Raw genomic sequence first — 27,124 nt, 5'->3', positions numbered from 1 at the left:
GCCCTCTGATTGGCCGATGTCGCCTTTATATTTCCCATCACCGATAAGCAACGCATTGTAATTGAATATCATAGTCCGCATTGGAGCGTGCTCCGCCCCGCACAGCAACAACCGGGGAAGCGATCGCGGCGCGAGGAGGGGGCGGGGGGGAGAGGTGCAGAGGGGCGGGGGAGAGGGGGGTGGGGGACGAGGGGGTAAGGGGCGGGGTAAGGGGCGGGGGACGAGGGGGGCGGGGGACGAGGGGGAGGGGGACGGGGGAGGGGGGCGGGGGAGGGGGCCGAGGGGGAGAGGGGCGGGGGAGGGGGGCGGGGGAGGGGGGCGGGGGAGGGGGGCGGGGGAGGGGGGCGGGGGTGGGGGGCGGGGGCCGAGGGGGAGGGGGTAGTCGAGGGTCAGTGTTAAGGAACACACCTAACATGACCCCTAAGGGCACGAACACTAACCCTACCCCTATCTAAAAAAAACTTCAACGTATTCGTCAATAACAAGTGGCGTTAACAGTTAGGCAATAGGCGACGTTTCGGGCAGTGGCCCTTCTTCGTAAAGCATAAACAGACCGGCTAAGTAGAGAGATAGAGTGGATCATCAGAATATTTATTTATACTGGAGGAATCCGATGAACTATGAAGCTATTTTTCATAGATATCCAGTAGGGGCGGGTCAGAACGTTACAACAACAAACAATACAAAAATACGAGAGGAGTACAAAGCAAAGGAAATGTCAACAAATCGCTTAGAAATAAATACATATAAAACTAAACAGTGTTTTTATCTTACCAGGCGAAGCTCACTGAGGTATTGACTTATTTTTCAGAAGCGAGCTGGCCACAAATGATAGCTCAACAAATTGGCTCATCATTTGGAAATTTAGAGACGCAACATTATCTAAATAATAAGAGTTGGAGACTGAAATTGTTTACACAATGGGGGCCTGATCATAATTACATTTCAGAATGGTTGTATGATTTGCCAGCGTTTAAATTAGGCATATGAATAGTTACCTAATAGTAGCTATTGGGTAACAGACAAATCCTTCAGAAATCTAAAAGTATTCCGAAATAAAAAATGTATGATAATTGTTTTTTTACCCTTTTATCGGGCAACAAAACTGACTCTGATGATGCATTTTCTTTGAGTTGTGCGCCTTTTGGCGTCATCTGGTCCAACACCATGTGAGACTAGGCTCGAAGAAAAGCTGCCTCGGGTGTGGACCAATCAATTTCAAGGACAGTGCATACATGATCAGAGTTGTGTTTTTTGTTTGCATTCCGACCGCAGGTATTGTGGTCAATGCAAATATGACTCCTTGTAAAAAAGGTGTCAGTTTTGTTGCCAGATAAAAGGGTAAAAAAACAATTATCATATTTTGCTACTGGCAAAGGAGGTTCCAATGGGGTAAAAAATGTATGTTAAAAAGTTAAGTTGTAAAATGTGGTGCATTGCATGTCGAATGTTTTGATGACAAGCACATGGCACAAAACGTGGTCAAACCAAAATATGGATAATTGTATTTACCCAGGCGAGAACTCAAGAGACCAGGATAGTCCCATTTGGAAATTACTTGGGAATGACCGATTAAAGTAACTGCTGAATTTCGTCCAATTCCATGCACCTCCGATTACTACGGTTGAAAGAAGTTCAACATACATATTAATACCTGTACATACAAACGTCGACTACTATGTTTCTTTCAAGACATGTTTTAGCATCACAACAGCGTGGACACTAATTTTATATGCTTAAGCTTGATGGTGTTTTTATTTGTCTGATGTGTAATTAAGAGAGCTCGTATGTGCTTTATCCACAGCAAATACACATAAAGTGTGCCGTCTGGTTATGGTGTACTGTAGTTCTATGCTATTATCCAGGTCTCCACTGGAGAGGATACTTCTGGTGTCAACTTCATCTCATCTGATTTTAAATAAAGGAACTTCAAGTTCTTTGTGGCCCATGTGTCTCGTGATCCCCAATTTATTTACCCGTAACATTTTTTAAAAACTTTTTATACTTATTTCTGTTTTAAATAAACCTTTTAAAAAATTAAGTCTTAGAGATATCATGGGAGGGGTCAACGGCTATCTTGGACCACCATGTCCAGGACCCAAGGCTCTAATGAAAAATGGATAAAATTGTGGCTTTAAACATGGCTTTAAACATGCGGCAATGGTCCTTGGCTTTGTGTATGGTGACACACCCAAGGGGCCCCGTCCTTACGTGTTCTCACTCCGAGCCTCGGTGCCCCAACAACCTATCCTCTTATTTCATGCCTTTGCCAAATCGGCCCCTATAGTTGTGTTACAGGGAAAGGGCATTGCGTTACTATCCCGCACCTCCGATTAGCATGGTTGGCTACGTACGGCGTGGAAGAAGTTCAACATACGTACATACATTCTTAACAAAGGTAATGAGCCAAGTCCAGATACTTTATTTGCTGGTACCACCTGAGATGGCAGGACGAATAAGGGTTCCTAATATCTGAATGATATATTGCCATTAAAACATTTACAGACCTTTGGCAATCCATGGTTGCACGAAGGCCTTCCCACATCGTGTCTTTGGCCATACTTCACCACGCCGGTCAGTGTGGGTTGGTACACAAATTGGTGGCAACCTGGGCGGTACCGGTTCAAATATCACTCAGCACTAAGTTTTAACCATGACCTGGAATAGAACTCAAGTGGCCGGGTGTATATTGTATATGCTGTAAACATCCTTTTCAAATGAGTCAGATTTTTTTTATTGTTACATTTATCCTTGCTTTCAATCTGGCCGGTTTGCTGAAAGACTTAATCAATTGGCACATTTTGCCATGTGAGAACTTGATGTGTTTGTCTGCATCGGATGGTGGTGGGGTACAGCTCGAATTGACGTTCTACCCAACACGATCTGACCCAAAAAAAGAATCCCTGCAATTATGAACCGTATTATTTGGTCGTGAAAGCCTACGCGTGAAATTAGCTTTCAGTCCGTTATCACAATTTTACAATTCTCACTCCGTGCTGCCACTTACGTGGGGCAAATGGATGGGTGTCCGCACAAATAAATACACTTCAGCCTAATTTTTACCGTTAAAACGTTGAACATCTCCACTTTGTCACCTTTGCTACCAACATTACCTTTCACTGGAGTTCCATTTGGCAACTAAGCAATGCACACATCGCAGTGTTGTATATTAGAAATTAAAGCTATAATTATCGATGAACATTTTCAATTTTCAAGTGCTGTACAGTAACATAAAGGGGGTATTCAGCAGTATACAGTCCATGCAAAGAGCTAAAACCACAATTTCTGCAACGTGATAGGGTATCATTTTCATTTTAGAACTCAACGCACGTCATAATTATATGAACTTAAATATTTGACAACGTTAGTTATTGTATAACAACAATATTAATACAGCGATTAAAAGTGACGTTACATAACACAACACAGTTATTTGAATTACATTACAATTTTTTAAAGCCCCATAAACACTCAAACGTTGGGCCACTGTTGGTTGACATTGGAATCAAGGTTGGTCCGACTTTGCATGTTTACTGGCAGTATAGTTTTTATAATTTTATTTGCCTGAATGGTGAAGGAGGTGATGGACAATGGCGTAACTGCAGCAGGGCCCATGAGTCCAGAAACAATGGCACAGGGCTATAAAGAGAACGGAAAGGTGGACAGGGGTACGGTGGAGCATTTCATTCCTTGCACCAGGGCACATGTCACCCACGCTAAACCTCTGGGCCTGCTTCTTTCTCTGAAAGTTTCCCGCCCATTGCACATTGAACAGTTCACGATAACCTCTGCAATTGACCTCTCAGCGGCAGAGTTGGGCTATCTGATGATTAAAATAATTGATTCATCTACCGACGGTCAGTTTAAATCACTCAACCAATCGGATAATGCTAAAGTATTTGTGGGGGGAGGGGGGGGGGTCGGAAATCGCACTTCTATTGCAACGTGTGCCGCTGTACGGGAGGTGCCAGGCTGGGCTTGGAGGTGTCATTGACATCGTCAGCTGCGTCACGTTGGGGGATGGCTTGTGGTGGGGGAGGGGATTCCTGCCTTCAAGGGGCAGGGGTCATCTCGGCTCTATTTGGCAGCACTCAAGATATCTGAAATCTGCCTTGCCTGAGCAGATTTTCAAAGTCACTTCGAATAGCATTGACATGGATGGGTGGGGGGGGGAACGGAATGGTTGCACAAATGGGCGTTCCATCACAACCATTCCATATGCGAAAAAATCCCTGGTAATTCACTTTCGTTGGTCGTTAAAGGAAACCGGTGCTATTGTGCTAAGGTTTTTTTTTTCCACATCGGCTGAACCCTTTTCTGCCCTTGCCCATGGACATATGAATTGCTCCAACAGCAAATCGAGAATTTAAGGCGTTGGCCCAACAATATACTGTGCGCGGATTTACACCACTGCAGAAGTTATTGTCTAGATTAGAATTCACGAGCATTCCTTTGCCGTCCATAAATCATTCAAACAATGTTAATCATTAAGCGTAACGTGCCCGATGTGCTCAACTAAGAAAGGTCTTCAAGCAGCGCCGTGACGCGCATCACAGAGACGTGGTCAGGAACGACCCAACAGGAGGCGAAACAAAGACACGACGGTGGACTATGATCGAGAACAATGACTGTGACGGCGACGGAACGGAACGCACTGCGAGAGAGGACGTACGCTGGAGGAGACGGAGCGATGAGATCAGCTGGTGCGCAGGCGTTCTGCGTGGATTGTTTTACATGGCAGGATCGAGGGAGATGGTGGAGGTGGCTCGGGTTGATCATGGTTGATGATGATGACGATTAGCGCCGTTGGCTACGTACGGTGCGAAAGAAGTTCAACAAGTGAATCGGTTCCTTTGTTTAAACAAAGGCGGTGCATCTCACTGGTGATGGGTCACTCTCGGAGTGTTACCGATGGGCACGCAGCAATGCGAGGCTATTAAAAAAAATGGTGATGATTCGGAGAAGATGCTAGTGCATGGGAGTGTGTGTCGAGATTTATGCAAAAGTAATGATATTAATCTGTAAAACAAGCGCCTCAAAACCACCCCGAACAAACAGGTTATACAAAAATGTACAGTGGGTTACACACGCAATGCTTAAACGATGACAAAGATTAGGTTTCATATCACAATGGGTTTTTTTGTTTCAGTAAGTGCTGTTAACTCGACTGAAATGGATTCGATATACTGATAAGATGGATTATAATTTATAAATCCTTTCCAACAACAAATTGTATCCAAACTCAACACCGGCGTCGCTTTCGAATGCATTTCGGACACAGTGAATAGAGAAATCATTACACTACTATGATTGAGATGAGTAATTTCTTCTTCTTGGTTCTGACCCAGATGCCTGTGACCGCCAGGGTGGCCCAGATGTCTTGTGACCCCCAATGAAGTGACCCCTAGCATTGGTTTCCTTTGCATATTCATATCTGTGTTAAGTAATCTTACTTTTAAAAAAGTTTTGGAGAATTAAATGGCGGGTCACAAGACATCTGGACCAAACCTGTATATTGTAAACCCAATTCGCTGATACAATGACGTACAGAACGTCGGATATCCAACTTTCTGGGGAGGGGCGCTGAGGTATTGGCGGCCGTGTGAAAACGGCCGATAAGTGAACAGATACCAGCACCCACGCACAAACTGGTGACTGGACGAAAATGACTTAAACATGGGGACCATTCTTCCCTGGGCTTTTGAAAGGAAGCAAATGTACGCGAGTTTAAGAACGCAATACGGTACCGCGTGCGAAGGTGTCATATTTTGCGAACATCTATGGGAAATTACAGCTACACCGTTGCACAAATACCACACACTGCACTGGGTGTGTGGGTGCAGTTGATTGGTCAGGGCGAATATGCGACGTCCGGATATACGGCGTTACACTGTGGTATTCTATTCATATGTAACTCTGTTGAAGGATCATTGGAACCTCATTTGCCAGTAAAAAAATAAGATGACGCCAAAAAGCCTTTTGGCGTCATCTGGTCCGACCCATGTGAGACTAGGCTCTAAGGAAAGCTGTCTCGGGTGTGGACCAATCAACTTCAAGGACAGTGCACATTATCAGAGTTATGTTTTTTGTTTGTATTATGACTGCAGGTATTGTGGTCTATGCAAACATGACTCCTTGTAAATAAAAGGTGTCAGTTTTGTTGCCAGATGGAAGGGTAAAAAACCAATTATTTGTTGAAGGATTTTTTGTCTTTTCCATGTATGTCGGGGATGATGATGGGGGGGGGGGGGGCAACGCTGAATCGTGCATATTTATTGTCAACACTATTGAAGTAGATCTGATGAAAAAAACTGCACTGGCTTCCGGCCTACGGATGGCTCATATTGATCGGGCTGACGCTAAGTTAATCACCAAAATCTTGGCAGGCTGCTGGAGCACAGTCAAAGCATTAGCCATTGATTCTGGAGACCATCCGTAGAAGACAGGTGCTGTCAATGCGAATGTGGAATTTCCAGCTCGGGCTCAGGGCCCTGATGACAGAGTTGAGTGCCGGCTAACGCTCCCGCGAAAATACTTTGGCAATGCGAGAGAAATGCCAGTCAGAAGATTCTGAATAGGTAGGAGGTCAGGTTGCTCAGAGGTCAGAGCACGGATGAGAACCTGGGTTCGAATTCAGGTTTTAGCCGCCTGTGGTTAAACCGTGGTTCTCAAGTGTAGTCAGTCGATGATTTAAGCTTGGTCACCAATGACTGCAACAACAACAAAACCCACTACGTAAAAGACAAAATTGGTTCTGTACTTAATTTTGCTAATTTCCAGTTCTGACAATAACGTATCGGTGTGACTGTCATGCGACAAACATTCCTATCATATCATGGGACCTCCTTTGCCAGTATCAAAGTATGATAATAGATGCATTGTCTTTGAAACTGATTGGTCCACACCAGAGACAGCTTTATTTAGTCTCAAAACGATGTAAGCCAAAAGGCATATGAAAGAAAGCTGTCTCTGGTGTGGCCCAATCAGTTTCAAAGACAATGCATATATTATCAGTTCTTTTTGTTTGCATTCTGACCACAAGTATTGTGGTTAATGCGGACATGATTCCTTGTAAAAGGTTTCAGTTTGGTGTTTTAACACCTTCACACCTGTTTGTTGCCAGAAAAAAGGGGAAAACCTATTCTCATTCCTATCATATGCAGGGTGGGTGGGAAGGAGCAGCACTCTACCATACGGATGAGATACCACGTGAAGGTATCTTAGAGGTTGCTCTGCAATAACCACTTCCGTGGGCTGTTCTCTCGAACATAAAGGGTTGCACTGCCTGGCAATAGATCCAAATGGATAACCCAAATCAGGATAAAAGTGTGGGTAAATAACAAAAAATATATATTTATAAAAAGGCATGTCAAAATAGTCTCAAATGCAAATAAGTGCATGCTGGTGCTCCTGTTAGCAGCCCTAAGCTATTTGGTGAGCATTCCACATTCCTATGGCGTGTGTGAGTCAAAGAAAGAACTGGTGACTTCTCGTATGAAACGGAACTCCTCTTACGAACATCACAGATCGGTGTTATCAATTAATTTTTTGTTGTTGCAGACCCTACAGCTCCCGTTGTTACTTGGAGTTGCGGATAATACGGTCGCTAATAAGAGGAGTTCTACTTCGCTAGCACTCGTTAATACTGACCACTGAGGGATGAAGGTACGAAGGGCCGAGTTTGACCTCTGACCAGGATTTTAACTGGTAACCTTTTCCGATTGAGAAGCCGTGTGCTCTGACCACAGTGCCACCTGGCTTGTAGAATATGTTACTGGAGGGATTGATGATTAACTTGGACATTGGCCCGTGACAAGTCTGACCTGTGCAAGAATAATAATGTACTAATATCTGCAGGTGACCCATGGCTCCAAAGCACTGCAGCAGCTGTAGCTGAAACGCCCCGTGAAGAGAACGAATGGGAACTTTGTACCCAGGAGCAGGACAGCATCATGCAGACCAATCCAAGAACAAAGATCCCCGTGTAGCCTTTAACAAACTATTGGGGCAAGTGCTGTTAGTGAGCACCTATAAAGTCCGGCACAGTACACAAGGGTGGCCAGCACCACGCCCGGCTGCATTTGTGCCCCCAAGTGGTGATGTTTACACACCGCACCAGGTACTCATTTAAGGCTGAGTCGACCGAGGGGAGGAGGCCTGGGACCGGTTCAGATAATTATCTGTTGGTGGCCGTAAGCGGGAATTGAACTCGCGTCGCAGGAGATACATCAATCAATTCCCGATGCCACTAAATTGATTAGCAGACTCAACACACAGTTATAATGGTTTGTACGTTGCTTTTCAATGGCACATGAAGTACATAATTAAATAAAGAATCCCCACCCTGAAGAATCCTCTGCCTCATTCCTCAATTCATTCACAGCTCAAGTCGCTTCACTGTCACTCGAAAATTGATCCTTAAACTGGGAAAACACGTGGATGCCACTGGGAGCCATGTCCAGTATGTATGGGATTTGTTCAGATTTCTCTGGATTTGCCTCTAAATATTTCTCGAGAATCCATGAAATGTTCACAACACTCCATTGACAGGGAAACACACGAAACAAATCATCACGAACAACTGTAAACGTAACAAGTTATTTTATTTGATATGAAAATCGGTAATTATAGTTTTGAAATACAGTACGTAAATATTGCCTGCAGCACTGCAGGCAATATTTTTGCCAAGTTTTTAATCAGCAAATACATTTTGTGACTATAAACTAGGGAAATTATATATTATTAGGAGGTAATACCTGCAACGCTTGACGATGTGGATTAATATATTGCATTTCAAGATGCCGTACAAAAACTGGGCAAATAATGTTGTACAGAGGCAGTGAGTCATAGATAGAGGAAAAAGGGATATGAGACTTGAATAGAGGCAGGGAACCGATAGCACGGATAATATGCATATACATATCCTGCATCGTTTACTTTGAGTAATGCTTCTAGTTAATTGTCTAGTGACGTGATTGCATCTGTGTATTAAAGGTATTAAAGATCCTGTATCAGCGAATTATGTGTAATACAGTGCTTGGGAAATCGTCTATTGACATTTGTAACAACCTAACAAGATCCATCACCGACTTCTGGAGCACTGTTTGGCGACTTTTCCGCTGTAAGAAGTTTGCAACACCCATCGGGCATGAAGCCATCAAATGTTAAACTGGCACAAAATCCCGATTTTCACAAAAGCTTCTTGGGGAAAGCGCTGAGCCAACTACCGGGGGGAACTGTCCTGGCCCCAACCGGACCGTTTGGTGGCTTTACTGGAGAGGCTCGATGTGGACTTCCCCAGGCTGAAGGCCGTAGTAGAGCGAGCCGGCGGCCACGGCTGCCCAGGCCATGCGCTCGGTGGAGCAGCGAGCCCCCCAGCGCCCGTCGCGGCCCAGCACCACGGCCCCGCCGTGACCTCCGACCCGGTCGCGCATGTGGCTCAGAGCCAGCGTCGTCGCCTCATCCGGGGACTTTCCTTGGGTCGGGGCACAAGGGGCACATCTTGAGATGCAAGGGCAGCACCGGCGTGGTGAAGTATGGTCAAATATTTTTCGGTTTTTTCGGTAAAGTCACGTAGGTAAAAAAATCAAAATGAAATAAAATAATAATAAATGAAAATAACTAAATTAAATCACGACGTCTCGGAGGCAACACAAGTCTCCGTCTTCAGGTGGGACCGTCACAGCCAAATTCACTGTATGGTCAAATAACCTTCCACGCCCCGTATGGCATGGGGAGGCCTACATCTGCCCATGGATTGACAAACGGGCTGGACCTCTGATTAGCACGGTTGGTTACTTAGGGTGCGAAAAAAGTTAAACATACATACGTACGTATGTGCAAATGTACAACGGCAAATAATTACGTGCTTGAAGAATTCAAGTTGCGTTGCAAGGCATTGATGTGGATTTTCTACAGGTTTTCACGATGAAGAGGACAGTGTAAATTGTTGAAAATATCATAAGCAGTTGGCACTGGGAAACTGGCGCGTGGACTGGCAGAAATTAAAGGTCTTGTGATCGACTGGAGCAGCGTCGTCTTGGTTGAGATCTTTCCTCACCGACAATCCTTTTGAATATTGAGACCATCTGTTGCGTAATCACTTCCCCCCCCCCCCCCCCGTGTGTCTTGTTTCTATACGGCTGCTTGCGCGTGGTGCTGCACGTACAACCGGGGCCCTGCGCGTACAGGTTCCATCGTGTATGGCCCGGTCTGTGTGCGTTGTGTCAGGAGACAGGTGCGAATGTGATCGTTGAAAGATTTGCCGAGTGCATGCCTCTGGCGAAAAAAAAGAAATCTCTCTCATCTGAAACTTTTTTTGGAAGAACAGCCAGAGGACAAAAAAAAACACATCTCATTCGGAATGAGGTACCTGCATGTTGGGTACTCTCCCCTACGAGATTATGCAGGTAGCTCTGTGTGTGTGGCGTCGTGGTTATTGCACTGTGGCGAGCGATAGTGTAGTGATTAGCGCACCGTGCTACGGACCTGGCGACCCGAGTTCGATTCCCGCTCATAGCCAACACCAGTGACGATTATCTTAACCGGTCTTGGGTCCTCCCCTAAGTCGACTCAGACTCAAATCAGTATCTGGTAAGGTGTATAAACATAGCCACTGGGAGATAAGGGCGGCTAGGCGTGGTCCTGGCCACGGCACCCCATTGTGTGCCGTTCCAGCCTGCATAGGTGCTTGCTAATAGCACTTGCCTCAAAAGTCTGTTAAAGGCTATACTGGGGATCTTTGTGCTTTTTTTTATACACCGCAACAGGTAAATCATTTCAGGCTGAGATGACCTTGGGGATAATCAGGCCCGAAAAACAGCCAGTGGAAAATTATGAGTACAGTGCCATACCTCTACGGGTTGTGCAGGTAAATGTGTGCGTGTGGGTTTTTTTTTGTTTTACACCACTACAGGTAATCACAATTTAAGGCTGAATTGACCCCGGTGAAGGTCAGGACAAGTTCTGCGTCAGGATTGTCATTGAAGTGTCCAAAGCTCAGCGAGTCGCACTCAAGACACCAGGGAATTCTTTTTGTACAGTAAAATGAGTGACAGTAGGTAAGATAATTCAAGTTTCTATAGTTGATAATCATTTACAGGGCGCATGCACACCAAAGCTGGCATGCAAGTGCATTCCATGCTAGTAAAACTTCACACGATTAGCGTGCATAGTTCATCAACTGATGCCGTGTACTCTGGCTGGAGATTGAGTCTGGGTTTCTGAGTTTGTTGCGCAAGTGTGTGAACAACCGTTCCCCAGTACTATACTGGGGAGACAAAGGTGGCAGGGTATGATGAATACCGCACCACTTTGTTTTACGTGTCCACAATAATAGGGTGCCACGGTGGCTAGATGTTAACTACCTCACCTGGTATACAGGAGGTCGTGGGTTTGATCCCGACCCTGATGCCTGTATATTTGGAGTTTGCGTGTCTCTCTCTCATCATCATCACGGTGGCTAGGAGATGTTAACTTCCTCACCTGGTATACAGGAGGCCGTGGGTTTGATCCCGACCCTGATGCCTGTTGTATATTTGGAGTTTGCGTGTCTCTCTCCCCGTGGTCGCGTGGACTTTTACTCCGGGTCCTCTGGTTTTCCCTCCACATTTAGAAACATGCGTTTATAGTATTTGGCTGCTAAACATTTGATAAGCCACTTCGTTGAGCTATCATGTGTGGCCAGGTCGCTTCTGAAAAAAAAACTATATAGCTCTGTGGGCCTTACCTGGTAAAATATAAATAGTTAATAGGTGCTCACTAAGAGCACCGGCCCATATGGTCTGCCAAGTTAAATGAGTAATCTTCGTCATTGTGCGTATATATTTATCAACCTGAACAGGAGCTCAACTCGAAACGCTTGGCCGAACGGTGTGCGAGACTCAACAATTGATCTTTGTTATATTTCGTAAAATCACAAATAAGGATAACTCCCACCGGTGCCTTCACATTAAAAAAAAGTGTTTAAGTCCATTGGCCTCTTGGTTTTTTGAGCAACCATCATGCCGTGGACGTGTGTCATTTATCGTGCAACCGTTTGTGTTCAATGCCACAATTGTGGCGCGACATGGGCTCGAACCCTGTGAAATGCACGGCACCGCTGGCAAATTGTCGGGGCATCTACTGGTGTGGACGAGTGAGCGGCTGACGGCAGTGGCGTCACTCCACCTTGCTTCATATGCAGAGTCAGCCTTCATAGGCGCTTGCTAACGCACTTTACCGCATGCAGGGGAAGTGTTGGTGGGGTGGGGGGGGGGCGGCACTTGGTCGTTGTGAGGCTGTCAGTGGGCACCTTGGGACGACCTTGCCATACCGCGGGTGCATGCATGCGTTCTGTGCTGCTGGCGGTGGTCGGTTTGGTAGATTTTTTTTTTCCACGGTAAAAGTCACGTGAAACTGCGTGACGATTCGTTGGGCGCATTCTCCTTTCCATCCAGGTAGCGCGCCACGCTCATACTTGCACCTACCGTATTCTCCGGAGTATAAGTCGTACTTTTGTCCCTCCCAGTATTTTAGAGTAATGTTTGGGGATGCGTCTTATAATCTTGTAGGTGTGTGTGACTAGATTTGGTTAACCGTATTGACACTTGGGCACTCGTTTGGGGTGCGGCTTACTTCAGCGGTGTCTTTTCATCTGGAGATTACGGTAAATTCCATGGACTGCCAACTCAAGTCGACCACAGTAATATTTGCGAGTACTGTAGGAGGCTGATGTCCAAAACCACATGGAATGTGCCGATCCTATCAGACCTCAGAAGCTAAACAGTGTTGAACCTGAGGGGTTTTATTTTAGAAGCTATGGGTAGCAAAGGTTCCAACTTACATGCCAACGTTGGTCCAACGTTGCATGTTTACTGGTAAGGCACCAGGGCAACTTAAACAAGGGCAACTGCCTTGCATGTAACTTTGTAACACTTTCCCAATGATGCACAGGGCAACTGTAGTTGCCACCTGTCCTGGTTTTCCCCAGGGCCATTCTCTAATTTGAGACAGCTTTTTTGAGAAATGTGCCGTTAAAAGTCCCGGGTTTTTGTCAATCGCACAACAGCACGCCCACTCCAGGCAATGCACGTGCAAGCGAGCTCTCCCGTCTTCTGGCATTGCGAGATATTATTCTGCCCAGTTTCTTGTACATCAGAGGTGGCAGGCAAGCCTTATCTCGCCCCCCTCCCCCCCATAGGTCAACTCAGTCTCAAATGAGTACCTGACGCAGTACGTTGACCGTCAAGCATTTGGGGAGACAAAGGTCACCGGGCGTGGTTTTTGGCCACACCGGCTTTAGGAAGTGATCTCGAATGGAAACTTGCACCTGCGGTCTTGAAGATACACGGGGAAAGTTGTTGGGATCTCTGTGTGTGTGTGTGTTGGATCTTCTCCCTTCCATGATGTCCGCGCCTGCACTCTTTTTCTGTTGTGATGATATTTTAAAAAAATCAGATTTGATTAAGCTCCGGGAAATCTATTAATTACCACTGCTTTATTTTCGATTCATCGTGTGACACTGTCGTTTTAGCTCTTGATTTTTATTTGCATAATTGCCGTACTTTTTTTTTCTATCCGTCCTCAATTTTGGTGACCCAGGTGCACTCTCGCAAACGAGACTCGATCCTGGTCGTCTTTTGGTGGACTACACCTGGTTTAAAAAAAAACGAAATGAACGCAAACTTAATTAACTTGTGCTGTCAATGTTTGAGAATAGCAAGATGTGAGCTGAACCAGCCCGTGCCGCTAGGGGTCACTCGTCACCGCTACGGGGTCACGCAATGCATCAGGCTCACGAAGCCAAGCCGAAGCAGATTGCAGACAGTGGAAATCTAGGCAAGGAACGGAACTAGTTTAGCCAATAACCTAAACAAATATAGAAATATTATTTTTAAACCCCACGAAGAAGTTTAGAAAAAAGTAATCAAAGATTTAGATAAAAAAAATGCAATAATCTTTGGTTCTTTCGGTAAAGTCTGTTTTTACAGTCTGCATCAGCAGCAGATCATGCTTTCCCACCTGATGACGGACGCTTGTGTTGCGCCCGAAACGTCGTGATCTATTTTGTTTTATACCTACGTGACTTTACCGAAAGAACCAAAGAGCATGTATTCCTGCAGTCACGAAAGCTTCAAATCAAGATAAAAAAAATGCAATGTCACAGATCCGACCGTCACATATCCGCCCTGACCAATTAACAGCCCACACCCAGTGCAGTGCTTATGCAAGGTGCAGCTTTCACCATCGATAAGACGTCCGCAAATCTGACGCACGTGTTCCTAATCTCACGTTACTTTCACTCTGTCGAAAGGCATGTTCCCCACGTCGAAAGCGGCTCGCACGATATGTTTGCCTAATGACCGTTTTGTACGCGCGTCTGTGTCTCTGAAAGAAGTTCAACACACATGCATGCGTCCTGTAATTTTCCACGCATGTCATTTTCGGTTATCCGCCTACATCTGTCTCCAGTGAGTCGGATATGCGACATCGTGCTGTATGAGGAAAAGTAACAACAACGTCAGTGCGTTATTTACTCATATTATGACATAAATTATGCAATGCAGTGAATTGGCAATCAGTTGTTGCTGGTGCTGCTGCTGTAATGTAATGATAATTAAAATGTATAAAGCGGCCTTAAACAATCGTTCTCACACGCAATTTCGCACACGGTCGCACGCAAACGGACACGCACACGCCACGCACACGCCACGCACACGCACACGCCACGCACACGCCACGCACACGTCACGCACACGCACACGCCACGCACACGCCACGCACACGCACACGCCACGCACACGCCACGCCACGCACACGCACACGCCACGCACACGCCACGCCACGCACACGCCACGCACACGCACACGCCACGCACCCGCCACACAAACGCACACGCCACGCACACGCACCGGCCTCCATGTGGAACAGGATGAGTCGCGCCAGCGTGACCTTCATGATCGACTCTCCGTGCCCGGTGGTGGAAACGGCGCCCACAGCGTTATCCGCGTATCCTCCGCACCCTTTGCACAAAGACAAACGCAGACTGCTGGGGGGCAAGCGGCGTTAGCGAATAGCACCGATGAAGACCGGCCCGGCACACGGGGTGGGGGTAGGTGGCCGACCCTATGCCCGGCCGTCTTTATCTCCCCAGTGGCGATGTTTTGCATATGGAACCAGGTTCTCATTTGAGGCTGAGTCGACCTAGAGGAGGCCCAGAACTGGTTCAGATAATATAATCATCGCTGGTATTTGCCGTTGGGCGGGAATTGAACTCGCGTCGCCGGGCTCGTAGAGCGGTGCGCTCACCGCAATGGCACCGCTCCCCACTACCGCACCCTTGCACAAACACCACACATGGATGTCATGAACACATTCCTGCGGAGGGAGCTGGTAGGAACGTTGGGTTGCTCGGTCAATGGCCAGGGTCAACGGCGGCGTGGTGTATTCCGCAAATATGCTCGACTGTGAGGGCGGGCACAAGCCGGTGTAAGTAGATTAAACGTTGAGTTTTATAAGGGCACCACGGGGTGACCAGCCCCTCCCCACCCAGCCCCACCCCTCCCACCCCTCACCCAGCCCCACCCTCCCCACCCAGCCCCTCCCTACCCTCCCCACCCAGCCCCTCCCCACCCTCCCCACCCAGCCCCTCCCCACCCTCCCCTCCCCACCCAGCCCCTCCTGGGAGGAGGTGGTGGTGATTTTTTGTGTTTTCAGTCAATTAATGAGTGTTTATACACGTGCGAGGAAACCTGAGCACCTGGAGAAAAACCCACGTGTGTGAGGGGTCAACACTCAATCCCCATACGGATGGAAAAGATGGAGATTAGTCCACATTAAATTTCACCGCCTTCTGCTGGCGAGCCAGGGTATGGCACCTTCTCGACACCCACGGCAAGAGAGTTTCACGACATCTGCGTGTGATCCACCAACCCTCGGCTCCAAGAGTAATGGGATTGAAGGCCACGTGCGTTAGCCATCACTGCCCAGCGGTGACTATACGCAGATATACATGCAGATACGCACACAGATACACAACGATACACATACTCATACTGGTAGGAACCTCCTGGTTACACCAGCCCACAGAGGATTATTGTGTCCGTCCGTCCGTCGTGCATCCAAAAATGGGAGGGGTGGGGCTGGGTGGAGAGGGGAGGGTGGGGAGGGGCTGGGTGGGGAGGGGAGGGTGGGGAGGGGCTGGGTGGGGCTGGGTGGGGGGTGGGAGGGGTGGGGCTGGGTGGGGAGGGGCTGGTCACCCCGTGGTGCCCTTATAAAACTCAACGTTTAACCTACTCACGCCGGCTTGTGCCCGCCCTCACAGTCGGCCATATTTGCGGAATACACCACGCCGCCGTTGACCCTGCAGGCCATTGACCGAGCAACCCAACGTTCCTACCAGCTCCCTCCGCAGGACAATGTGTTATCTACATATGTTGAGGAGTATTGTCAGTCACCTATTAGGGGGCGAGCTGAAGGAGGTGCGAGCGGGTTGAGAGTCATGCGGGGCCCAGGGTGACGTAACGTCGCGGGTTACGTAAGGGGATTTCGGAAAGCACTTTCGGGAACATGGGCGGGGCCGAGCTGGGGGGGAGGAGCCACCCAAAGGGTTCTTAAGAGGGACCCCGTGACGGGGGCGTGGTCGTCGTTATGAGCCAGTGTAAGGACCGGCTGGAGTGGGGGTCTCTCTCCTCGTCGCAGAGAGGTGTTGGCTGATCCCCCGCTTCGGGCTGATGAGTGAGAGAGCCAAAAGGATAGCCGAGGGTCGGGTCCAAATAGTTATTCAGTGTTCGGGTGAAGGACCGAGAGAGAGTGCCCCTACACTGGTGTGAGTGTAGGATGCCGAGTGTGAGAGTGTTTTAATAAACGGCAACAGCCCTTATAGTATTCCCCGTCTCCGCGTGATTGTACTGCACAACATACACATAGACAAAATATCTCCCAATTAGCCTATAAAGGCGGAAAACACATCGCAAAGATAATTGCATCTGAAATCAACTGAGCAGGCAATTTCTCTTTATATGTACAATTTGTGTTTGAATGTAACATTCGGCAGCCTTGCCTCCCACGTAATGAGTTAATTGCAGTACTTGTGAGTTGCTAACTACACGAGGGGAAATCCTCACCACACTTGGGCGCACAATCAGGGATGATCTCTGTCGCCTTGATTACGGACGCGCCTCTAACATTAAGGGGGGGGGGGGGGGTGGTGCTACATTGCATTAACTGCAGTGGTAGCGAGACATTGCCGAATAGTGGCATGTGACGGACAAGGTGGTAGAAGGTGGAGGGTATTGTACTGGAGACTGCTCAACTCCACAAGCTTTAGATCGGCTCCATAATCTATTGGTGGTGGGTTCCAAAAGGGGCTATTGCTGCCCTGATATTTTTCGACGCCCGTTAATCGTAATCGTCTCAATTGTAAAATAAAAAGTGTGCGTGATCTAATTGACTGCCCAATAAGCAACCAGTACTGGAGGCACTGGAGTGTTTCCTTTGAAACAGAAACATGATTTGCAAAAGTTAAGAGTTACAATTGTTTTCCTACCAAGTTGGAAATACGTTTTTTTTTTCCTAACTTGATAGCTCAGCAGCTGTGTTAATATTTTACTGGCAACATTGCACGTTCTTTGGACGTAACCGTCCGTGCGTCCATCCCTCCCTCCGGACGTGACCGTTCTTTGGACGTCACCGTTACAGGGGATAGGATAGTCAGAGAAAAGTAATAGATAACACGCAGCCAGCCAGCCAGCAAAACTTATATACGTATAGAATACAGTAATGCCTCCTGTGAAACGTGCATCTGCGTGCACCACTGCATGCGCACGGTAGAGTACTACGATATTTCATTCTTGGCTAACCTATCGAACAAAGACGGTTGCCACATCGTGCGCTTTCAGATGCGCTTCTGTGGCCGTCCTGAACAATCTTCCTCCCGATGTTAGGACGCCACTCGGAGCCATGCACTTTTAAACCATCATCTAGATAGAAACCAATATATATGTTTTAGAACTGCTTTTGTCTTTAGTTTTGTTGTCCTTCCCCCCGCACCTCCGTTTAGCACGGATGGCTACGTACGGTGCGAAAGAAGCTCAACATACGTACGTACCCACGATGGGGCTGTCTCCGACGCGACCGGGCATCTTGTTGGTGATGCCTCCTGTGGAAGTGGCACACGCCACGTCACCCCGCGCGTCCAGGGCCACCGCACCCACGGTGTCGTGGACCCTGCGGACAGACAGCCGCTTTACAAACACACATAAACAGACGCATTTATATATATTAAAAAACACATTGTACGCGTGTAAATGTATGTTGAACTTCTTTTGTGCTGTACGTTGCCAAACGTGCTTATCGAAGGTGCGGGGGAAGTACAGCAACATACAAGACACCCAATCGTGCTGTGACGGTTCCACCTGAAGACGGAAGCTTGTGTTGCCTCCGAAACGTCGTGATTTTTATTTTATTTTAATTTTACTTTTATTAATTTAAATGTTTTACATACGTGACTTTACCGAAAAAAACCCCTAAGAATATGAATCCTTGCAGTCACGAAAGCTTCAAATCTAGAATTATACGGGGGATCTTTTCAAATCCTTTATATTAAGTTCACTTGCTTGCTTGCGCGCTTACGACCGTGCAAATATTTCGGTCGTTTTTTAACCCACTTCCCGTGATCCAATCGAGCTGACATTTTGCACACAGACTCGTTGTGCGTGACAATTTATTTTCGTGAAAAAAATTCCAAAATGTTCCACTTTTTAGAATTTTTTTTTTTCATATTTAATTTAAAATACCAATGTGATAAAAATGAAACTCTTACTCAAGAAAAACAGAAATGAATAATAAAATAAAACCGATGCCACGCATATAACGGATTTATAGTAAAAAACTTTGTTTTTACGGGTTAATTTTTTATCTTTGTCCACGGGCATCGTCCGTGTGTGTCCGCACCGCTCCGAGCTGAAGAGCGCCCTCACGGCGTGGCGGTAGCGCCGGTAGCGCTCCCACTCGGAGCGCGCCGCCTCCGTCACGAGCTCGCGCTGGGGCACGCGCGCCACCCCCAGCGCCTCGGCGAAGCGCGCGGCCCCCGCCGCCGTCAGCATGGCGTGCTCCGTCTGCAGCGTGGTTTGTCGCACCGACACGGGACGATGACGACGATGAGAGGTCGGCTTAACGGCTTTCGCCAACCGATGTCATTCGTGTAGCAAAGATTTCGTTTAAATAAATTAAATATGCTAAATTCCTCTTGATATGCAAATAATTTTGTCAAGGCGCTCTTCTTCCCCCCTCCAACCCAGCTTAAATATACGCTCCAAGCTTGGTGGTGTTTCATTCTTCACCTGAGGACGGCTGCTTGCGTTGTGGCCGAAACGTCGTGAGAATTATTTTATTGTTTTATTTTTATTATTTTATTACTTCCCTTCTACGTGACTTTACCGAAAGAACCAAGAAGATTTCGTTTTGGGTTTGATTGCGTAAATATGAATGTGACGTTAACCCACCACCACCTGACACAGCCAATTAGTAAGGTTTGTCAAGTAAACAAAATGTGCCAATTCGTTACTACAGCACACTGGTGTGTTGGAGAATAATTCTAGATTTGAAGCTTTCGTGACTGCAAGGATTCATATTCTTAGGTTTTTTTTTCGGTAAAGTCACGTAGGTAGAAAATTCAAATTAATAAAAGTTAAATAAAATTAAATAAAAATCACGACGTTTCGGAGGCAACACAAGCTTCCGTCTTCAGGTGGAACCGTCACAGCACGATTGCTGTATCAAATAAGATAAATTACAAAAAAACAGTCCTAAGAATATGTTGTAGAATAAACCCACAACACTTATAATTCGAGTACGATGTTTCGCCGGCGATTACAACCAGCTTTCATCAGGCGATTGTGAGAATTGGCTGAGGTCGGGTGGTGGTGGGTGAACGACACATTTATATTTACGCGATATAACCCAACACAAACCTTCATGATGAACGATGAGAGGCGGAGGAGGACTCAGTGAGGGTCTTCCTGCAACTGCTTCTTGCTGGCGGAAAGGGCCCTACCGCCACCGGAGGGAACTCGAGAGTGGCATTTTTGGTCTCCTCTTCCACCAACATTGGCAGGAAGTTGTTGGAAGAGGTAGCGTGTGGGCCCACACTTTAAACTCCACCACGCGCGATATGCTAGTCAGCTGTCACTCGGCTAGCTGGGGTGAATACATTTATACCGCTTGGCCAAACAGAAGCAGTGGGGGGCATTTACGAAACTTGCGCCGTTGTTTCACCTGTCGTGGTGGGAGAGCGAACTGGTGACCTCTGGAGTGCAAGTTCAGTGTGCCGACCGCTAAACTAATCGCGGGAACTCCGGTCATTCTCGCAGCCGCTTTTGGCTGAGCCATCGAACAAAGACGGTCACTGCGACGCGCGCTTTCAGATGCGCTTCTGCGGCCGTCTGGAACGCTCTTCCTTCCGTTATTAGGAAGCCACTGGAACTATGCACTTTTAAATCTCGATTGAAAACTGATTTCTTTAAAACTGCTTTTTGTCTTTAGCTTGCTGTCCTCCCCCCGCAGCTCCGATATACATGGTAGGCTACGTACAGTGCGAAAGAAGTTCAACGTACATACAGCACATTATCTGCAACGATACAAACGCATTTAGACCTGACAGACGCATGTAGCTCTCGGGGGATATTTGGTCTCCTCTTTCACGCTGGCCAAGCATCTTGGGATTGCCGATGCTTTACCCCATCACACGTGACGTGCCGATTGACTGCCTCACCGTGGCGTGCCCTCTTACACTGCTGGTGGATGGAGGAGGTGGGTGGGGGGGGGTTGATTTAAAAAATACTTGGCTCATCGTTTCAACTTCCGCGCCGGAAGATGGAATCGAACCGGCGATCTCTGGATTGCAAGTCCAGGGCGCTGATGACCGTTACACCAGGGCAGGTATCTTCACACACAGAGGTACGCATCGATCCACTGGTGCATGAGGGCCTACGCACACTGCCCGGGTTGTAGGGGTTCGTTTAACCAGACCTCACCATGCCGGACAGCTCGGGGACACGGCTCGGTTGTCACTCGACATCAACGCGAGCAGTGGTCACGATTTGAACTCATGTTTGCCGTGGTTAGCGCACTGCACTGTGAACCCGCCAAAAGGAGTTCAATTCCTGACCATGGCTACCATCGGTGTCGAGAGATATTCCCCGCCCCACCCCCCCCAATTCAATAATCTGCACTGACCAGCACGGTGACACGGCTGCTGTAGCATAAGGAGGCCTTCGTCAAGCGATGGATAAACCAAGGGGCTGTATATTATTGTTATTATTTTATCTACGAATCCTGGCGTGTGAACGTGATGCAGTGTGTAAACTGCTCGGCTGTTGGGTTGCGGCAACTGGGAGCGGTGTTTGTCGCTCAGGATCCTTAAGGCTTCATGAAAACTGGGCGTGGGCTCGGCGGCTCAAATTTAAATTCGACCTTCGCGAGGTCACGCGTGCTCCGATCGCCAGATTTGGAGCCGGGCGATGTCTTTAACGCGACCTTCAGGGTGACGTGGCGACGAGGAATTCAATCGCTGAGCAACCCGAGCTGAAAATCCTGAATGTCCCCCCCACCCCCAATCCTTTCCCTCTCCTCCTTCTCCCCCCCCACATAAGCAACCGACGGTCGGAGAGGCATTTGGTATTTTTTAAAGGTTGAATTTTGAAAAATATGGCGTTCGCCTTTCATGTAGAAATCCTTAAATGTTGTTTGGGAGCAGTTGAATGGTCAGAATCCTACCGGCTAAGCCCGCATCTCCAAGGTGAAATCACTGTTTAGCACGGTGGGCTACGTACGGTCCAAAAGAAGTTCAATATACATACATACATTACTGCTACAAATCATTTGCAGCTGATTGCCGATGGACTGGGAACACTTTTTTCCCTAAGCTTACCTACACACGGGTCAACTCTCATCGACTAAAACTACTCATATATATAATACTTGAAAATACACAAGAGGGTATGGGTGATGAGCCAGTGGTGGAAGTTCCACATTCCCATGGTGGAGGCGAATCTATTCCGAGGGAAACCATTGTTGACTTCCCCATAAAGTAATATTTTCAACCAACAAGCAATGTTTGATCTCGCAACCTTTTGATTGGGCGCCCCAGATTTTAACTACCTCGCCTGGCATACACGAGGTCATGGGTTCAATCCTGACCCTGAAGGTTGTATATTTGTAATTTGCATGTTCTCCCCGTGGTCGTGTGGATTCTTCTCCGGGTCAACATGCGTTTCGAGTATTTGGCTGCTATACATTTCCACATGATGATAAATCACTTCGTTGAGCTATTAATTGTAGCAAGGTCACTTCTGAAAAAGAGCGATATAGCTCAGTGGGCTTTACCTGGTAAAATAAAAAAAAAGTTTAGTATAATAATTGTTTTTTTACCCTTTTATCTGGCAACAAAACTGACACCTTTTTACGAGTCATGTTTGCATAGACCACAATACCTGCAGTCATAATGCAAACAAAAAACATAATGTATGCACTGTCCTTGAAGTTGATTGGTCCACACCCGAGACAGCTTTCCTTAGAGCCTAGTCTCACATGGTGTTGGACCAGATGACGCCAAAAGGTGTCAGTTTTGTTGCCAGATAAAAGGGTAAAAAAACAATTATATTTTTTACTGGCAAATGAGCTACCAATGGTGTAAAAGTTTAGTATAGTTTCGATTTGAAGCAGCTCGCTCTGCCGTCGAGTCACCGGGTGCACAAGAACACACACACGGGATTCTGCCCTCTGCCCATCACCGCACCTTCTCCATGACCGCGCGGGCCAGGCTGACCGGGTTCGCCACCCCTTGCACGCACGACACGGAGCCCAGGCGCAGTGTCCTCCCGTCCATCATGAGCGCGTCCATCTCCACCTCGCCAGCCTCCGTCAGCACCGAGCCATGGCCTGGGAGGCGAGATGCATGGTCATAAATGAAATTTTTTTTTGCTGTAATATTGGCCTCGACATAAGAGGTTCCAACCTATGGATATATGTAGTTGAACTTCTTGTGCACCATACGTAGCCAACTGTTCTAATCTGACATTCATAACTAAAGAGGCTCAACGTTTAGTCGACGAGACTAAGCGAATGGCGACGTGAAATCCACAGCCGAAGGACCTGCATCAAAAAAACAAATAGAACCCTAAGGTCGTGGGTTCGATCCCGACCCTGATGCTTATTGTAGAATTGGAGTTTGCGTGTTTCTCTTCCCGTGGTCGCGTGGATTTTTCTCTGGGTACTCCCGTTTTTCCCTCCACAATTAGAAACATGCGTTTATAGTAATTTGGCTGCGATACATTTCCACTTGATAAGCCACTGCGCGTTGGGCTATCATTTGTGCCCAGGCCTCTTCTGAAAACGAACTATATAGCTCAGTGGGCCTTACCTGGTAAAACAAAAAATTGTAAAAAAAAATTCGATTTAAAGCTTTCGTGACTGCAGGGATTCATCTTCTTGGTTCTTTCGGCTACAACGCAAGCAGCCGTCCTCACCTGAGGACGGCTGCTTGCGTTGTAGCCGAAACGTCCTGAGAATTATTTTAATATGTTTTATTTTTATTATTTTATTATTATTTCCCTTCCACGTGACTTTACCGAAAGAACCAAGAAGATGTAATTTTTGTCTTTAAGTTATCAACGTGAATACAGATACCCCCGGCGATGGACACACACACAGAGCGAGAGAGGGAGAGTGGCGGCACCGCAGACCCGCGTCGAAGGCCGCGTCGTCCTCCAGCGCTTTCACGGCCACCTCCACAGCATCGAGCGCGCTGCCTCCCCCGCGGGACAGAAGCTCGTGGGCTCGCACGGCGGCGCCCTTCACCCCCGCCATGCTCGCCTCGGCAAGATCGTCCGGGATGGCCCACGCCCCGCCGTGCACGACCACCACGGCCAGCCCGGGATTCCTCCTCCTCCTCCTCGTCTCGTCGTCATCGTCGTCGTCGTCGTTCATCTTCTCCGCCGCCTGCGACTTCTCGTCACGTCCCGACTCCTTGGGAGGCGCTTGCATCGCGAACCCCCCGCGCACGTTTTGTTCCGCTGCGTTTCTCGCCTCTCGATCGCGTTGCGCTGATGTCTACTTTGTTGAGGGCGACATAGGCGCGTCAAATAAAGATTGGTTGACGATTGAGGTTCATAATAATTATCAGCCATGATCGGTCGATCGATCTACTGCTGGTGGATGAAGACCTCCGCAATGCCATCGCCAACTCTCACCAGTTCTGAGATGTAATAATCCACCTAGCACCTGCACGAGATGATTGCATCCATCCATCTGCATAGAGTACTACATGTGACTACCTCCACTTTACTTACTCCACCACATGCAATATTGCGATCAACTAACTGCGGTGTACTCATTTCAACTGCTGAAACCATCAACTCATTCTAGCTGAGAATCCACTTGTTCGCCATCGTTGTCAACGCGTGCCTGGAATTTTCTCCAGGTGGTCTCCAGAGCCGGAGGAGGCGTATTGTTGCAAATTCTCAGAAGTGTTCATATTGTTTTGAAGCACCCTGTAGTTGGCAGATGCCACTCTCGCAATCGGTCCCCGACTTATCGGTCCCGCCTGTCTCAGGCCACTCTGTTGGCTCTGCTTGTGCACCAGGAGCCATCCGCCCTGCATGTGTTGTCAACCGGGGCTCGGAGGGGGTGGTTGGGAGGAACCTGGGGCAGACTTTGTTTGAACCCCGTTAACAGGCATCCATAAGGCAGCACTGACCCTGCTTCCACTGTCGCCATGTCGGGATGTCTTCATTTACGGATGATATGTTTGTTCTCTCTCTATGTATCTCTGTGATATCTGTCTGCTTATATGTCTGTCTATATGTCTCTGGTTCTGTTTTATCTCTCTCTCAAATGTAGCATTCTCAGGAAGAACGTAATCAACCAGGTAGGGTGTTGACTGTTATGTTATCCGACTCTCTGTTGTATTACATTACATTTCTAAGTATACTAGATTTGTGTTTATATTTCATTTCTACAAGATGATGATTGCTTGTGTTGCAATCGAAACGTCGTATGCTAGTATTTAATTTATTATTTTATCTTTATACGTGACTTTACCGAAAGAACCAAAGAGTAATTCCTGCAGTCACGAAAGCTCCAAATTAAGTTTGCCAGAATAAACTTTGGAAATAATAAAAATAATCATAATTTCATGTTATTTTGCGTAATTCGTGCAATCGCATCCCACAACGTTGCGCATCAATTAACCAGTCGCTTACACGGGTGATATCAAATACAAATCAAAAACAAAAAAGATGAATACGTAAATAACGGGAGAAAATATGAAGAATGACCATTGCCTGAAACGTCACTTATTATATTGTTTTACTGTTGAGGCCACAGCGTAATTGGCGAACGTGTTGAGTTCTTGTTTTAATGTTTTTGTTCTTGTCCTTGTGCACACCCACTGTCAACACAGCAGCAGCATTATCAGATCATCTTTAGAATTTCAGACGCGCATAACAGACTCTATTCTTGCCTATGGTAATATGTTTAGCAGCTACATGCCAATGTTGAGGTCTGCTAGCCACGAGAGGGCTTCAGGAGAGAGGAGAGAGTTCGTGTAGTTTTTATATTCCTCCGTTGAAGGAGCAGAGACTATGGTGGTTTATATGTATGCATGTTTAACTTCTTTCGCACCGTACATTGCCAACCGTGCTAATTGGAGGTGCGGTTTAACATATGGTCCATAGTTTGAGTTGTATGGGTAAAATCACATTGATTAGGCAATCGTTAATGCATCTCTATGTGTCTATATGCATCTATATGTGTCTATTTAGGTCTCTATGTATATCTATGCGTCTATGTGTTACTATGTGTCTCATTGAGTTTACTATATGGCCCATAGTTTGAATTACGTGGCCACGATCACACTACTTTGGCTCATATTTCATGTATCTCTATGTATTTAAATGTATCTCTACGAGTCTATTTGTATATCTGTGTTACTATAGAACTCTGCGTCTCAATGTTTTTACGAAATCATTCCATAGTATGCAATGCATGGCCACAATGTCAATCGCACTGCCGTGGCTCGCGTCTTTAATTTTCCATTTATTGACTAAGCTGCTTCGATCATTCACTGAAAAGCACAGCACACACTCACACACTTACGTGACCGGGTGGCCTTGCACGCGACTTGCAATGTCAGACTCGCGTTAGCATCGCACGCTTCGATAAGCAGCAGCAGCAAGCAAGCAGCAGGAACGGCGTGGCTATATTAGCGGCTGTCGGGGCGTAGATTCACACGCGCCAAACAGCAGCGGCACGGAAAGCCATGTTTTTCACCTCTTGCGCGCTGTCGATTCAAAGAGCCGAATGAGAAATGACGAATTTTAAATAGGGCGGCCGCAACTGCAAGCGAAGATGGCTCCTTTCGTTAAAAAAACAACAAAGTCCACGCGCGCGCACGCACACACACACACTCACGTACACTCTCACACTCACTCATTCAAGTCGACCTGTGACCCTGACCGTGAAGAGAGAGAGAGAGTGTCTTGCTTGCTGCACTGTAAGGCTGCTTGCTGCTGCAAGGCTTCTTTGTAAGCGGTTTGGTGTCCACCAGTTTAGCATTATGGACCGCGTGCCTGCATGGCCGAAACGAGACCCACACTCCTGCGGACTTAAGCGCGTAATCTTAAAGACGCAACACACCATGAGCATCAAGCCAATCTCATCTTGTTAATTATACGTCTCGCTCATATATGCACCTGTCTGTTTAACACGTAGGAGGCTTTCGCGACCAATGTCATCCATAATAGAGTTTTTTTTGGGTTAGATCGCGTAAATATATAAATGTGTCGTTAAACCCGCCACCACCCGACACAGCCAACTAGTAAGGTTTGTCACGTAAACAGAACGTGGCCAATTCGTCACTAGTACAGCACACCGGTGTGTTGGAGAGCCAAGCCTGGCTGTCGCCTGATGAAGCTGGTTGTAATTACTGGCGAAACGTCGTACTCAGATTGTAAATGTTGTGGCTTGGCTCTCCAACACACCGGTGTGCTGTACTAGTGACGAATTGGCACGTTCTGTTTACATGACAACCCTTACTCATTGGCTGTGTCGGGTGGTGGCGGGTTTAACGACACATTTATATATT

The 27,124-nt window shown here is 47.2% G+C and overlaps 1 protein-coding gene across 7 annotated transcripts; it reads right to left on the bottom strand.

Moving 5' to 3' along the window:
• Positions 1-8,586: 8,586 nt before the first annotated feature.
• Positions 8,587-26,626, bottom strand: LOC144731843 (isoaspartyl peptidase/L-asparaginase-like). 7 transcript variants are annotated; one of them, XM_078613136.1, is made up of 8 exons: positions 26,311-26,625; positions 23,688-24,093; positions 22,778-22,920; positions 18,934-19,097; positions 18,089-18,207; positions 14,892-15,002; positions 13,310-13,408; positions 8,587-9,475 (listed from the first exon to the last, which is right to left on the bottom strand). In XM_078613136.1, exons 2-8 carry the CDS (start codon positions 24,022-24,024, stop codon positions 9,270-9,272), a joined length of 1,179 nt encoding a protein of 392 aa, XP_078469262.1. In that variant the 5' UTR covers positions 24,025-24,093; positions 26,311-26,625; the 3' UTR covers positions 8,587-9,269. The 7 variants fall into 7 exon arrangements, with proteins under 7 accessions (XP_078469262.1, XP_078469254.1, XP_078469272.1 ...); XM_078613128.1 differs by having other exon boundaries at positions 23,688-26,624; XM_078613146.1 differs by having other exon boundaries at positions 23,724-26,619.
• Positions 26,627-27,124: the final 498 nt, after the last annotated feature.

The sequence above is a fragment of the Lampetra planeri genome, chromosome 2 (genome assembly GCF_965212315.1).
Source record: "Lampetra planeri chromosome 2, kcLamPlan1.2.h2, whole genome shotgun sequence".
In the NCBI taxonomy this organism is placed as follows: Eukaryota; Metazoa; Chordata; class Hyperoartia; order Petromyzontiformes; family Petromyzontidae; genus Lampetra; species Lampetra planeri.
The sequence above is the reverse complement of the archived record's forward strand: the minus strand, read 5'-3'. Positions and strand labels throughout refer to the sequence as shown.